Here is a 14,381-nt window from a genome sequence, read left to right as displayed (position 1 = left end):
TCCCTGCCATTTATCTTTGCTTTCTCTCTTACCCATACCCCAACACCTGTTGCCTCCTAAATGTCATCTCCTAATAACTTTATAGACTTCATGTGACCTTTGAGCACAGAACTTTGAGCTTCTGGAAAATGACCTTCTTTTTTATATTTAATGTAAATGAAGAGAGGGAGTTGATTTGTAGCAACTGCCCAAGAATCTATCTTTCTTCTTATGAACTCCTTTTTGCCACTTATACCACTTGGTATACCCCTAAAGGAATAATGGACATATATGAGAAGAGCTAGTGTTTTCTGCAGTGACTGGAACAACTAGAAATGAAATCTTTTATCTTCCCATTAAGGGATGGAACAAATAAACCCCCTACATTTCACATTATGTAAATCAGATCACTTCTACAGCCTTGACCCTCAACACTCCGTAACTCATGTGAATGTGCATTAGGGTCCCATCTGCAGACCTGACAGCCTCTTCTCCTATCAGCAAACCAGCAGAGATGACCCAACAGGAACTAGCCCATGAAAACAGCCATGCAAAACAAAGGGATTAGTCACACAGCTTGGATTTGTATGATGGCCACCATACCAGTTGGAAAGAGCTATTTCAACTGTGGCATACACCTTGGTAATGAAAGCATGAACCATTAGAAATGAAATATTTTTGGTGAAATAAAGAATCACTACCGCTGAGTGGTTCTCAAGTTTGTAAATAAAAGTAATAGCCAGCTCTGTGAGTTTGGAAGTGCAAGGAACACCTCCAGGCTTCAATAATGGCATAATTAACTGGCTCTCACTAGGGAAACATCCAGGTTACATTACTCTGAGATGGATTTCTGTTTTTTCTTTCCGTGTTAAATAATAATGTGTCAATATTTTCTAATAGATTGTCTAAGAATGAAAATGGGGCACAGCCAGACCTTGGACAAGCACACTTCATCCCTAATGATGACAAAATGCGAAGGGGGGAGAAGCAGAAAGAAAATTTCTGTTTGTACTTAGAATCTGAGTATCCAACAGGTGGTTTAGGTAAGAACAAGGCTAAAGGATTAGGTGTTTCTCAAGCCCTGTAGTTTGCACACTGTGACCTTAGTTCTCACTCTCAAAAGAATAGAGTCAGAATTAAAAAACTGTGATTCAGGAAGTCCTTAAAAACTAGACCAAATGTAAGAGTACCTGTGATTCAAGTAAGGCATACACCACACTGGACTGAGTGTCCAAGATTACCACTTCATTTAACAAGAAGAGAGAGTTCTGAATGCTGGAAACGGCATGAACTGAATTGCTGTCTTCAAGTCAAAGAGAACACAACTGTGCCTGCCATGGGAAGCTGTGGTCACTCCTCATGTGGTTTCACTGCTGAATGAAGTCAGCAACTATTTTTCAGAGGAAACATTCTGTTCCTCCCTCCCCTGTCAGCAGATTATTTGCATCAGTCAGACACTCAAGTTGGAAAACAGTATTAAAAACTTGCAGAATGTGAGACAATTTCTTACCATAGCCAAAGGGAGAACTCCTACGAGGTCCTTCTGGCTTACGTAGATCTTGGAGATCCCTAGATCAGATGTTGTCTCTCCAGGATATTCTACCTGCCATGTGATGAGCTGGGTCCCAGGTAGGTCAGTTAGGTCTTCAATTTCGAAGTCAATCTGCATGATTTCAGAGGAAGGACCATCCGCACTGCAAGGAAGAAAGAATAAGAAATGTTCCATTCACATGACTGATAAGGCAGCAATATAATTACTTTTATATTAATAAAACATTGGATTAAAGCTCTTCCAAGGAGATGATTTGGTGGGATGACGGATTTAATAATGAATAATCATTTGCACTTAAGTTTTCAGGGCATTTCTCACACATTCAAGTGACTTAGGAACACTATGACATGGATAAGTAACCACTGCTCCATTTCACAGGTGGAGAAACCAAAAAAAATCAAGGTAGAGCTAAGGCTAAAGCTACAGCCTAAAAATCCATACTCCAAGGCTTTCCTTTAACAAGCACATTGTATGTTAAAGCAACACATGAGCAAATCTAAAGGGAGTCACTCCTGCAAATGGGAAATCACTGCACTGAAAGCATTTTCTGCTTTTTAAGGAGAGAGACACAGAAGAGAGGTCAAAGCTCAGGATGGGGTCCGTGAACCAGGGCAGCAGGCAGCAAAGGACTGGAAAACTTGGAATTAATTTTTGGCTCTACTGCTACCTTGCTGTGCATGTTTGTGTGAAGCTCCTTTTGTCCTTTGCTAAACTAGGAGTTACAGACAATTGAGCTTGTTGCAGGACAGGAGAGTTACAAAACTGGATTATTTAATACTGGCCAATACTGCCAGGATCCTTGAGTAAAAAACATTAGAAAAGAACAGAGAGTTATGAGATGTGATTCCCCAGGATACTCTGGCAACATCAGGGTAACTAATACCTTATCAATGCTACTTTGTCTTTACATGCTGCCCTTCCTAAGGATAAATGGTTCACATAAGTGAGTATGACAAAGCAGAAATGTAAAGAGGGAAAATTGGAATGAGGTTTATTGGTACAATTCCTGCAAAGCTTGTTATAAAACCAGCTACTGTACAGAAAGCAATGCAGTGATGCTTCTGCTGTGTATCTTGGCAAGGTGAGCTCCATAGTCTAGTGGCATATATAAAGAAAAGAAAATACTCAATTTACTGCAAAGTTGTTGAAGAATGCAGACTTTTGCAGCAGTACAGAAATCCAGGGGACACTGAGAATGACAGGGCATTTACCTATGAAGCACTGAAAGGAACAGATCTTCAGTGTTTGTGTGGAGGGGAAAGAGCAGAATTTCTTTCTGGGGGCTAATACTCAAGGCGAGAAAGGACAGCACAGCACTGAAGGGTCACAGGCCACTTGTGTTGGAGGGTGCCACTAGAAGAATTAAGAATTACAGCAACTAATTAAAAAATCCCAGAATGTGCCCCAAATCCAGCAGGTTTCCCAGCTGTTGTGGAACAAGAACTAAGACTGGGTTTACCTCTTTATGAAGACCAGTTATGACAACAGCCCTGGTTTGGGATTCTTTCCAAAATACTCAGAAATTTTTATCATGCTGGCTAAATGCAATGCTTTGTCCAAAGCTACTGCTTGAAGAGTTTAATCCAATCATCTTTAAGGTTCAGGTTTTAATGGATGCAGTGAGATCTTGCTATCCTGGATGGAATTTCAAAGGAGCCTCTGTGTTTCCAAAATGGAACATATTGTACTCGATTTCTCATTTCTTCATGTCAGAAAGATCAAAAAACCCAAAGAGCACAACTTCTAATCTAGCAGTGAATGCAGTCTTAGCTCACACTGACCTAGGTAGGATCAGAAAGCTGTTTTATGCAGCTGTGACTATTGAAACTCAGTTGCTTTAATTGTACAAGCAGGAATGGGCAATGGAATGCCTATAAATACCTGACAGTGATCCCGGTTTGTACAGTATGCTCTATCACATTTTCTGTGTTTAAAAAACTAACTGAATCTTCATATAATGAACCTTGAGTTTGTGATTCTATTCAGGGTGCCTTTCTTTATTGTTGCATAGTCTACTACTACCAGTCACTGGCTTGGCAGGGTTGGTGCTGTCACCAGGAACGTCTCCTGTGGCAGCAGCAAGGGACTGTTGCACAGGACAGTGCTGCAAGGCAGAATACCATGGGAAAACAGATGGTTGTCAAAAAAAGCAACCAGCTTCATCTTTTCCAAGGATGTTGGTGATTAGGAGAAAAGGAATAAAGTGATTAGGGCACAAGGAAAAAAAGGTGACAGTGAAAGGCACTGGAAATGGGGAGAGAGAAGTGAAGCATGGTCCTTACGTTCTTGGCACAAATACAGTAACCCCAAAAGAATGGAAATATTTCTTTTAATTTCTCCTTCAAAGCAGGTATTTTAATGTAGCATTTCTTGAAGGAAGAAAACCCTCCACTTTGCTACAAGTGTGATCTCGACAGAAATTATTTGAACTACTTCTTAGAAATACCAAATACCTCCAAATGACAAGATTACAAAGCACCCCAAAACCCAGTAATAATCTTACTATTTTTACTAAAGATGTATTAAAAACTTCTGAAAGCATTGCATGCCCTATTATCAGACCCAGGCTGTTAGCACCAGGTCAGGAACTTTTGTGTAATTAGTTTACTATTAGTTCACTTACTATGATGATCCTTCCATGTGCAAGTCCTATGAATCTACCCCCAATTTACAGCCTTCCTAAGCAGTATTTAGCAGTTTAAGTATTTCAACAGAGAAGTGTGAAAGTTGCCCTTCAGAAAATAGTTTAAAAACGTAAATGGAGAAACTTGGACACTGAGTATTCATTACTGGAGTTCAGTCACCAACAATATTTGTGCCTTTTCTTCCAAAGTCAAGGCTAATGGTGCAGGCAGGAATACTTCTATCGGGTAGCCAGCCATTGCTACTTGAAATGATGCACTGCCTAGTCCTCCTCAAGGCAGGCATACACTTAATGGCCACTGCAATGCAACAGCGTGTTTCTCTTACCATTTTGCTAATGGTAAAACTATTACTGCTATTCTGAACACCGCAACAGTGTCACTTACAGTATGGGAAGCTTCACAATGAGAACGCGTAGGATGGACAAACTCACAGGTTCACAACAAGCTGAGCTGAACAGTGGTCAAAGCAAAATGATTTTTGTTACTAATTTGAAGTCAAATCCTTCACACAGAGCTTTGCTGTTCGTAAGCGAACGGAATTCACTGCTGAACACAGCCCTCCCGAGCTGTGCACACACATTTTTAAAGGGTTTCAGCCCAACCTGAAGGCAGGGAAGACAGAAAACAAGGAAAACTTCATTGGAACAGAGTAGCCCAGCCTTTCCTCCTGTCAGCCAGGACAGTGCAGGCATGCTCCTACTGTATTTCTTAATCTGCTTTTTATTTCTTGTCTAACAAAAGATCAAGCAGCTCTGACAAATTAAGAACAATGGGAAACTCTCTCTTTTTCCCTAGGGGAGTGTTTCCTACCTCCCAGAGCCACTCTGCGCTGGGTTCTCCTGCCACAGCCCTGACTGAGGCAAATGATTCTGGTTTTCAACTTCTCTTCTGCCCCTTCAGCCCAGCAGTCCCTCCATACCCAAGAGGCTGGTAGCAAAGCCCTTGGCCAATGCTAACACCTCTGCCAGTGGTGAGAAACCTTCTAGAGAAAGAACCAGCCACTCTCTGGGCCTCTAGGGATGCTGTGCCCTGCAAGACAGTTTTCAAGAGGAGACCCTGTAAAACCAAGAGAAGCTACTGGATGTTGGCAGTGTTACTCCATCCAAGTATCCCATTCCTGATTTCACTCACTGTGGTATCGGCTTTGATCTTTATACAATAAGATTCTTTCTGAACCTCCTAAAATGACTGGGCGTGTAATGTTTCTCATAATATGATGTATAAAGTTTTATCACTGTCTTTAGAAGGCTGTATCAGACACAAGAAGCCTGAAGCCATGAATATGCTAAATGAGACATATCCTAGGAATGTTAATGAAAGAGATTTCAGAAGAAGAGAGCAAGAAAGTAATCTTTATTCTTTTTCCCCTCCACACACACACCCAGGTCTCCAGTACATCTCCTGTACTGAAGGAGTCTGTGCTCTGAGATGCTGTGCAGGCCAGGCTAAGAGGTGGATCAGCAGTGCTCAGAAAAGGGGGAAATGTTTCCAGGGATAACTGGAAAAGCTTTGCAGCATGAGAGAGGGGGACAGCAGCACCCCATGAGGCCTGAGGGAGTTTGTGAAAACCGTTATCTGCATTTTACAGGAGAGAAAATTAAACTGAAAATTACTTTCCCATAAAAAGAGGGATAAGATGATTTATGCATCGCAAAGTGGCATTTCAGAAAGGAATTCATTTAAAAATAAGTAAAAATCTTGGAGCACATAGGTGCTTTGTGAGAAACACCTAAAAATGCAGATGAAAGGGAAAGGGAGCCAGCGTAGACAATAGCCAAAAGGGAAAACACAGTTTCAAACTGCCTTCTTGGTTGAGTCAGTCTTTCCACTTGTATTTAAAGTAGTCAGGAAAGGATCTTGATAACCTTTTAGTTTATTTTCACCAAGAAAAGGTTGCCTGCTACTCTGCTGAATGCTTAATAAATACCCACAACTCCTGTTTCACATAATTCTGTGAGGGTTTTTTGTTTCAAGAAGCCTTTACATGAGAGCCAACCTGTTGTGGCAGGGGGACACATTTGCATTCCTCTCCATATTTGCCAGAGACAGCGATGACATCTCTTCTGCATAAACAGGTACTTGCAATGCAATAAACTACTTCTGCTTGGCATGTTTGCCAGCACCCTAGAAATTAAATGTATGGGTTATGTAACTAAAAAGTGTGGGATCACAGACAAGGAGACTATACGACTGACATGTGAGGAATAAAAAGCTCAGAATGAGAAAAGAACACTGTGTTATGGCAGGCTAACGTATTTTGGCTTTTCTTTGGTGCTCATCACTACACAGTAAGCTATTGCTTTGGAAATGCTGGTAACTTCTTCCAGTTCAGCCAGTGGTCATTTAAAAATGCCTTTGCAAGAGATGATGATAGGTGTACACCTCACATGCATATCTAATCTCCTTTTTATGTGGTGGTGTTTTTTTGATGCATTTTATCTTTAGCAATCAAAATGTGCTCCCTTTTGGTTTCCTACCCTAAACCAATGTACACAAATATGCCTGCTTCAGGCAGGATTTGAACTCCCCAGTAAAACGTAGGAGGACAAAGCTGGGAAAAGGGGTCCACTACCGACTGCAGTCCTTGGAAGCTTTATGTCTCTCTTGTACCCATAAGCTAAAGGCCCTCAAAATAACCCTACAGGCAAAGAGACATCCTTTATTTTAATGAATCTGTTTGACTTTTCCTTCTGGCTTCTTAATATTTTCCATGATTTCTTTTTTTTAAAGCTTTTATACAGGATAAAATTTGCAGAATTCCGGTGAACAATTTTATTGCTACAACTAGGATTTAAGGACACAATCAATATGGCAAGATTTGACATTAAGCATAACAAGTTAGCAGCATGATATTGCCTTTCACCAGCTGAGGAGCTGGCTCGGCTCCTGAACGTGAGCTCAACACATCCAGCTCTCAATCTCCCACATCCATTCAGTAGGCACGGATCTAGCTGACAAAGCCAGCAGGTTTTCCACCCCTCCTTTGAATTTGAAAATAAAATGCTTAATTTTACCCCAAAAGTTAGAAATTTATTAAAACAAAAGAATATGGCGCAATACCTGCGCCATGCGTTGCCAATGAACTAGTATACACACACTCTGCACACCAGTCCCTGGTCCTAGTCTAAGCAAATAATCAAAAGGAATAAATACTGTGTACAAAATGAGGCATGAAGCGTGGGTATCTGACCTTTCTTCCAAGGTCAGAAAGGGTATTCAATAAAATCAGTACCTACAGAACCTAACCCACTGCATTACAGCAAAGATCATTATTCACCATTGATATATCAAGATAAGGTGATACATACAGTGGTACATTCAAATATAACTTTATTCATTGTCATCTTACTGTTAAAAATTCAGTGATGGGTAGGCTAAAAAGTAATTTTTCTTCAGGAATCAGCGTATGAAGTGAACCAACTAGCAAGAAGAATCACGAAAAATGACTCTGCTAATCATGTAATAAGATTATTTTTAAGAACGGCTCCATCTCTCTGGAGCATGACATCAGCAGTGCTGGTCGAGAAATAGTCACTGAATTATTCATTTGAGGTTTTTTTGCTATTTTCAAATGAATTATTCACTATACAATTTTCCAGCTGTTGATAGCACTTTTCCTAAATAACTCAAACCATTCTAAAGTGGGTAAGAATTAGCAAACCTTTTAATATAATATAAATTTAAAACATAATTTCCCACCAAGTGAGCATTTGAGTTCAGAACTATGATTCTGAGCATCTCTTAACATAGTAAATCCACTGATCATTTACCACATCATGCTAAGGGAATGGTAAATTAACATTGACTTTATTACATCCAGTCTAATCATCATTCAATAAATTATTCAACACAGTAGTGAGTAACCATCAAGTACTTTTGAAGCAGCCCAATCACGAGGCAACAGAAGAAAAACCGCAGTTACTATGCAGGTGGGACTGAATCGCAGGGCTAAGAAAACACTTCTACTGACAGTAAGAAGCCTAATAAACCACTGCAAATACACTGTCAATCTGGGCTTCTCTACCTGCTGGTTTTGTTGTCCTCAGCATAAAAATAACAATAAATATAACATTAGGCTCATGTAAGTGTGATAAGACAGCGAAAGAGGAAGCCAGGCATACAGCCACAAAGGACCATTATCAATTGATAAAGTTTCTACAGGATCCATCTAAGGCTCAGGCTACACTGAACGAGACAACTGCAGAATGTGATGGCTGTCTTCTTAACTGACAAAAGCAAACAGGAGAAGGATCACATTTTACAGTCATTTTACACCTAGAAAAACCCAAGTATAAAGGCCTCAATTAAATAAAACTTCATGGAAGCAATGTGTTGACTCCACACCCTTGCTTTGCCCAGGGTCGTCAGCACTATAGGAATTTGACTCTTACATCATGACCCCCAGATCTAAGCCTTTACATCAATTCCAGAGTATTCCTTACAAAAGCCCTAGATACTTCATTCACATTATGATTTCCCAGACAGCTAACACTATGGCTTTACTGTCACCATCTCCTGAAAATGAAAGAAACCTTTTGCTGAGTGGGCTGAGTCGTGCAAGCACAACACTGATTAGCAGGGAGCAAGACCCACTATTTTAATACTAAAATATTACAGGGCCAGTGCTGTGAATATCTGCTATTGAGTAATCCCAGTGTACTAAATCTGAGATCAAGCACTGTGCTCAGTACACTACCCTGCAGCAAAATCCAGTCTGTATATATTTATCTACCTAAAAACCCTTATGTCTATGAATGGCAAATTTATACTTGTGCATAAATGTATGTGGGATTAGACTTGCTGAATTCAGGTTAAGTATTTTTTTTTAGTAATTATTTATCTCTGAAAGACAACCATATAGATGAAGTTATCTGCATGTGTGCTATACAAGCAAGCTTCCCCCGAGTTCAGGAATCCTGTTTAACAAAGGCTATTTGTTCCCATGCTTACCATACACAAGGCCAAGGGGAGTCCTTGGCTCATGTGAATGGATGTGCCCATGCAGGAGGCACTTGCTGAGTCTGAGACTTAACTCAGTACCTTGTTGTGAAACCACTCTACTGTGGTGAGGCAAAATTGAGGTGAACAAAGAGGCAATCCAGTTGTTGACTCTGGTCCTATGAAATCCACTCCCTGCAACAGGGAACATGCAGAATATGTATGAACAGCCTGAATCCTCTACAGAGTGCCCATCTGTCCAGGGTCCACAGCAACATTTTCCAAGAAGTATCATAGGCCACGGTAAAAGCAATCGAAGGGGCTACGAGGTGCTAAAGGGTCAAAACCTTACTCCTCTACCTCCACCTGTTATTTCCTTTCATGATTTCATGCTCTCACCCATCTCCTGAAATACACACATAACAGATCGCTTATATAAACTTATCATGGCTACCTTTGATAGAGAGCTGATTTTTATTTTTATATTTAAAAAGGCTCAAGCAAGGAATCACCAGCCTGAAAATGTTGAGAAACTGCTTTAAAAGTGAATTCTAGAGCAAGTCTTCCTGAGAAGTGATAATTTACCATGGTAAGTTACTATTTTTGCATTCCCATCAAAGACACAGCATTTTGCTGCTTTATTGCATGCTTCAGACATCAGCCACTCTCCTTAATGCCCGTGTTGGTCATTTAACTTTGGAATCCAAATGAGTTAAAAATTATGTCTCCTACCCATTTTTAAACAAATTTAACTGTAGTCTTAAATCCAGAGTGGGAGATCCAGTACCTTAGCATGTAGCTCCATTCATGTCTCCAAGGTAAGATCTGTAACATACCTTTTATAGGCCTTGCTTATTAGTGTCCACACTGGTTCAACAAATGTAATTACATCAACATTACAGTTCACTAGATGCAAGGCATTATTACATTTCAAAATCAGTGGTTTCTTTGGAGACATCTGCCAAGGCATATCCAATATATGAGATAAGTATCCTCAACTACAGGAACTTCCTCTGCTGTGAACTATTCAGCAAGTATTTTTGCTGAACTCATACATCTTGCAAAAGTATGAAGTTCTTTTCAAATTGAAAAAAAAAAGAGAAGTTTTCTTTACCCATATGTTCAGTATCTGCCAAGTTGAGAATTAAACCAGAAATGCTTTCCAGCTTCCTTAATAGTAAAATAAAAGAAGCTTCCAGAATCACTTTTCTTTCTTATTTTTAAGCGACAACATGAAAAATCAACTAAAGAGAGGAAAGGGGAATACACACCCTGGCTCTCACACCCCTCTCAGGTTTGTGAAAGAGCTTTGGGCTTAAATAGATTTTTAAATCACAGAAGTATAGGGTAATCATGGTTGGAAAGGACCTCTGAAAGCCATCTAATCTAATGCCTTCTTCAAAGCAGGGCCAATTTCAGTGCTGGATAAAGTGTGAATGGTTTAAATTGTCTCCCCTTTTTCTTTTCCAGAGGTGCATAATTTAGAGTCTTTTTTGCGATCCTATGGAAATGCTGGGATAGCCTGAGCGCTTAAACCATCAATTCATACACTAACACCAATGTGTAAGGAACACAGAAGTAAGAAGAGTCTTCTATCAGCTTTTGCAGATTTGAAACGGCCATGACCAAGTAACTGGAAGTTCTTTCTATATCCATGAGGCTTCTGTTCTCTTCCACCACACGTGATTTCACAAACTATTCTGTCAAAGTTAATTTTAAGGCACTGTTAATATGCAATGATCAGAAAGCTCCTTTCACAAATTCTTCTGGTGAAAATAATGATCTGGAAGCACACTAAAAAAGGTGATGACATTTACTAAAACCTGAAAATTAAATTATACCACGCTTTGCCAGGCTATTTCCAAGACTGTCCTACAGCAAAGCACTATCTGATCACCAGCTCTAACTTCCACCCCTGCTTTCATACGAGCCCCTTCCCAAACCCATTTGCCAGCCACACAGCACTTGTGAGCTTCAGCACAACCAAGCTGGTTGAAATGCAGCATCTGTTTCAGCAATGCTATCAGTCTCTGCTGTGCTGTAAGGAGAAACAAGACCCTAATCAAAAAAGCATACAAAACACAAAAGGGCCTAAAGACCTGGTTGATAACATAAATCTTTGAAGTTTAGTAAAATATAACTATTTGGGAACAACAGGGACATAGAAAAAGCCATGTTGTTCTCTACCAGTTTTTATTACTTGAAGACATGGAAATGTTGATCTCTGCTTTATATACTATACATGTTTGGCAGTAAGGTACAGATATCTCTGGGTATACACTGCATTTGTTTTGCTTTATCCATGTATTTCAACCTTGACCTGGTGGGCTAAGAGGTACGCTCATTAAATTACTTTGGCTGTAAAGATCAAGGCATAGTACACCTTCCCTGCTCCAGCTACGGTTCAGTTTTAGTATCTGAGCAGATGTTTCCCCTCTGTACACCTTGGGATAATCTGATAGCCATGATGAAATCATACAGACAGGATGATGATACAGGTCTGCAGCTGAGTCCTAGGTCCTGTCACATCAAATCATAGTTTTTGATGTACTTGTGACATTAAAAATTGTGTGAGTTCAGAAGCTCACAGAACTCATGTTCTCACTGGCATGAACTGTTCCATTCAGTCAAGCAAGTTTGGGTCTGACTACATCCAGCACTGATGCACCTGACTTTTCACCACTGTGAGCCTAAGGCTGAGGTACACTTGAGCTCAGGACTAGTGTCCTGGCAACCCTTGGGTACTGAGAAACTGCAGTGAAGAAAATAGTATGAGCAAGTTATTATGCTGCAGAGAATTATCAAATAGAAGGGGTACTGAGACCAGTAAAGTATAACACTGTAGATAGCAGCAATTTGCAGTGATGTATGAGTACAGTCAGTCCTTGGTGAGGTCTAGCTTTTCTATCTGACCATCAGCAATTGCTTATAAAACAATCTTAATCTTATTGATGCAAATGGTCCAGGAGCTACTAATGCAAATACAAACTGTCCATATGAAAACTATTATCATTCATTCTAGATGAAAAAAATTCAGCACAAGAAGGAAGGCAGAGCTGCATTTACGTGCTGGTCTGGACAGGAAGAGATCTTGGTCCATATGGATAGCTCCCTGTTACAGCAGCCACCACATCATGTAAGCTCTTCATAAACTTATCAAATTCCATTTTAAAAGCACTTAGGAATTTTAAATCCCTATTCCCCTGAAAGGCTGTTCCAGAACCTGATTATTCTAATGGTTAAGGCAGTCTGAGGAGCCACCCTGGCTGGAACTGAAGCCTTCTATGAGCCATTGCTCAAAGGGACCGGACCATAGCACGCTTCTGGCATTGAAATGGATAGCACGGCCCAATGCAGCTTCACTTCCCACAACAAGTGCTCATAGCAAAATATTAAGTAACTCTGCAGACCTCCTGGAATCATGTAATGGCAGATAATAGCTCCCTCATTTAAAATTATTCTTTCCAAGCTTCTGTGCCCTCAAATCACCCCCAGACAAACAACTCCTTCCCTATCCCAATACAGCTGTAAACAAAAGAATTACATTACTGCAGACAAATTTAAGTGGACTTTAAATATACACCAAGCTAAGATACGGTAGGTTCTCACTACCGCATCTCCATATACTGTCAGAATATGAATACAGTTGTTTGTCATTTCCAAAAGTAAAGAAATCTTTCAGTAAAAGTAAGATTATCAAGCTTATAAACTAGGAAACTGGAGGAGAGAGGTAAACAGGCATGGCATGAATTAGGGAAATGCTTCACGAATACTAAAGAAATAAACTGGTATGAGTAAGAAATATCACCTAACAAGAGTGAGGCTCTCACTGTCACCAGCTAATGTGATGGACCTTTCACATCACAAACTTCCTTACTATGTGGCAAACTTCCACGTAATGCAATTTGGTCTTTAAAGCTACTTTTATTGATATGTTTGAAGATAGTAATATCAGAACTTAAAAGAAGATTCTGTGGAAAACAAACCACCAACTCTAGGGCTGAACAGCAGCACAAATTACATTGCTTCTACTTGTACAAATCTCAGGACAGTACTTAGAAATCTTTGTAATTGACTGTGGAAAGATGTACATCTAGCCCTTTAAAAAGACATATTGATTTTATTGAACTGGAGGCAAGGTAATAGAGACCCTAATTATTATAATTATGAATTCAGTAATGCTAGTAATCATTAATAGTTTCAACAGCTTCATAAATCATTCACATAACAGGGAAAAGCAGTAAGTGAAGATCAATTTCTCCTCAAGCAGGATTCCATCTCATGACAGGCACCTAAATATCACATAGCTTGAACTACTGACTTTTCTTTGGGTTATACTTACTGCTATTGCACTCTAGTTTCATAGTACAATTTTTAGCCTTAATGACTTAATTGAATGTAAACTCTCTTTATTTGCAAGGCAAACCTGAAACCATTGCAAATATACACACTACTCTTCTTTCATTGCAAAGGAAAATCCTCAAGGGTGTACTAAAGGGAAGACACAATCCCCCAAAAATGTAGTCGTAAGTATCTTCTCCAAGCAAGCAAGATGGCAAATTCAGATAGGCAACGTACTTCAAGCCTCATAACTAGGAATGTGTGTGGAGAAATCCAACAGGCGGCTGTTATGAGTAATAAAAGCAACCAAACAACATGCAAAATTAAAACAGCACTGCCAAAATTATCACTACAGACTATGAATATAAACAGATTTTTAGGCATGGCTTTCTATTCAAGCTGCTTGCCTTCAGTCATGCTTTCATTGCACAGCAGGATAAAATACAAATAAGAGCCACAATGGTTGAGGGAAATGGACAAGTTATTCTAAAAACAGTAAAAGAAATAATCTGCCACATTTTCAGAGGGCCTCAATGTGTAATACTTGAAGTAAGATCAAGAAGAGCAGAAGGTAGGTTGGTGATTTGCTGTAAGAAACAGTAGGTGAGGTTTAAATGCAGAAGAAACAGAAAGTGCGAACTTTCCACAAATATTTCAAGGATTTAAGCATCAAGGAGAGAAAATTGCTAGAGCAGGTAGGCAGGAGAGTATAATTAGAAACAACAGGAAACACAGACCAAATTCAAAGCAAAAGGACAGTGGGAGAGTCACAAAAGGAAATGGTAGAAAAAATAACTGGAAACATTTTAAATTAGACAGAATAAAATGCTTAGAAATAAATATTTTTTCAGTGGCAGATATGGCTGTAACAAGCCTTTTCCAGTTTTTGCCTAGTTCCTGAATAAAGGCTTATGTAATCAGTGCAT

At 39.7% G+C, this 14,381-nt stretch overlaps 1 protein-coding gene across 3 annotated transcripts in view; it reads right to left on the bottom strand.

Moving 5' to 3' along the window:
• Positions 1 to 14,381, bottom strand: part of TMEM132D (transmembrane protein 132D) — a 269,350-nt gene that overhangs the window by 90,025 nt on the left and 164,944 nt on the right. For all 3 annotated transcript variants that reach the window (XM_061355391.1, XM_061355389.1, XM_061355390.1), the window contains exon 4: positions 1,490 to 1,673. In XM_061355391.1, the coding sequence (XP_061211375.1) occupies positions 1,490 to 1,673 (184 nt within the window). The remainder of the gene's footprint in view (positions 1 to 1,489; positions 1,674 to 14,381) is intronic.

Source organism: Neopsephotus bourkii, unplaced genomic scaffold (genome assembly GCF_033783945.1).
Source record: "Neopsephotus bourkii isolate Nb327-2 ecotype Australia unplaced genomic scaffold, CSIRO-AGI_Nbou_v1 NB_795, whole genome shotgun sequence".
Lineage (NCBI taxonomy): Eukaryota > Metazoa > Chordata > Aves > Psittaciformes > Psittacidae > Neopsephotus > Neopsephotus bourkii.
Note: the sequence above shows the minus strand (reverse complement) of the source record. Positions and strands in the feature narration are given on the sequence as shown.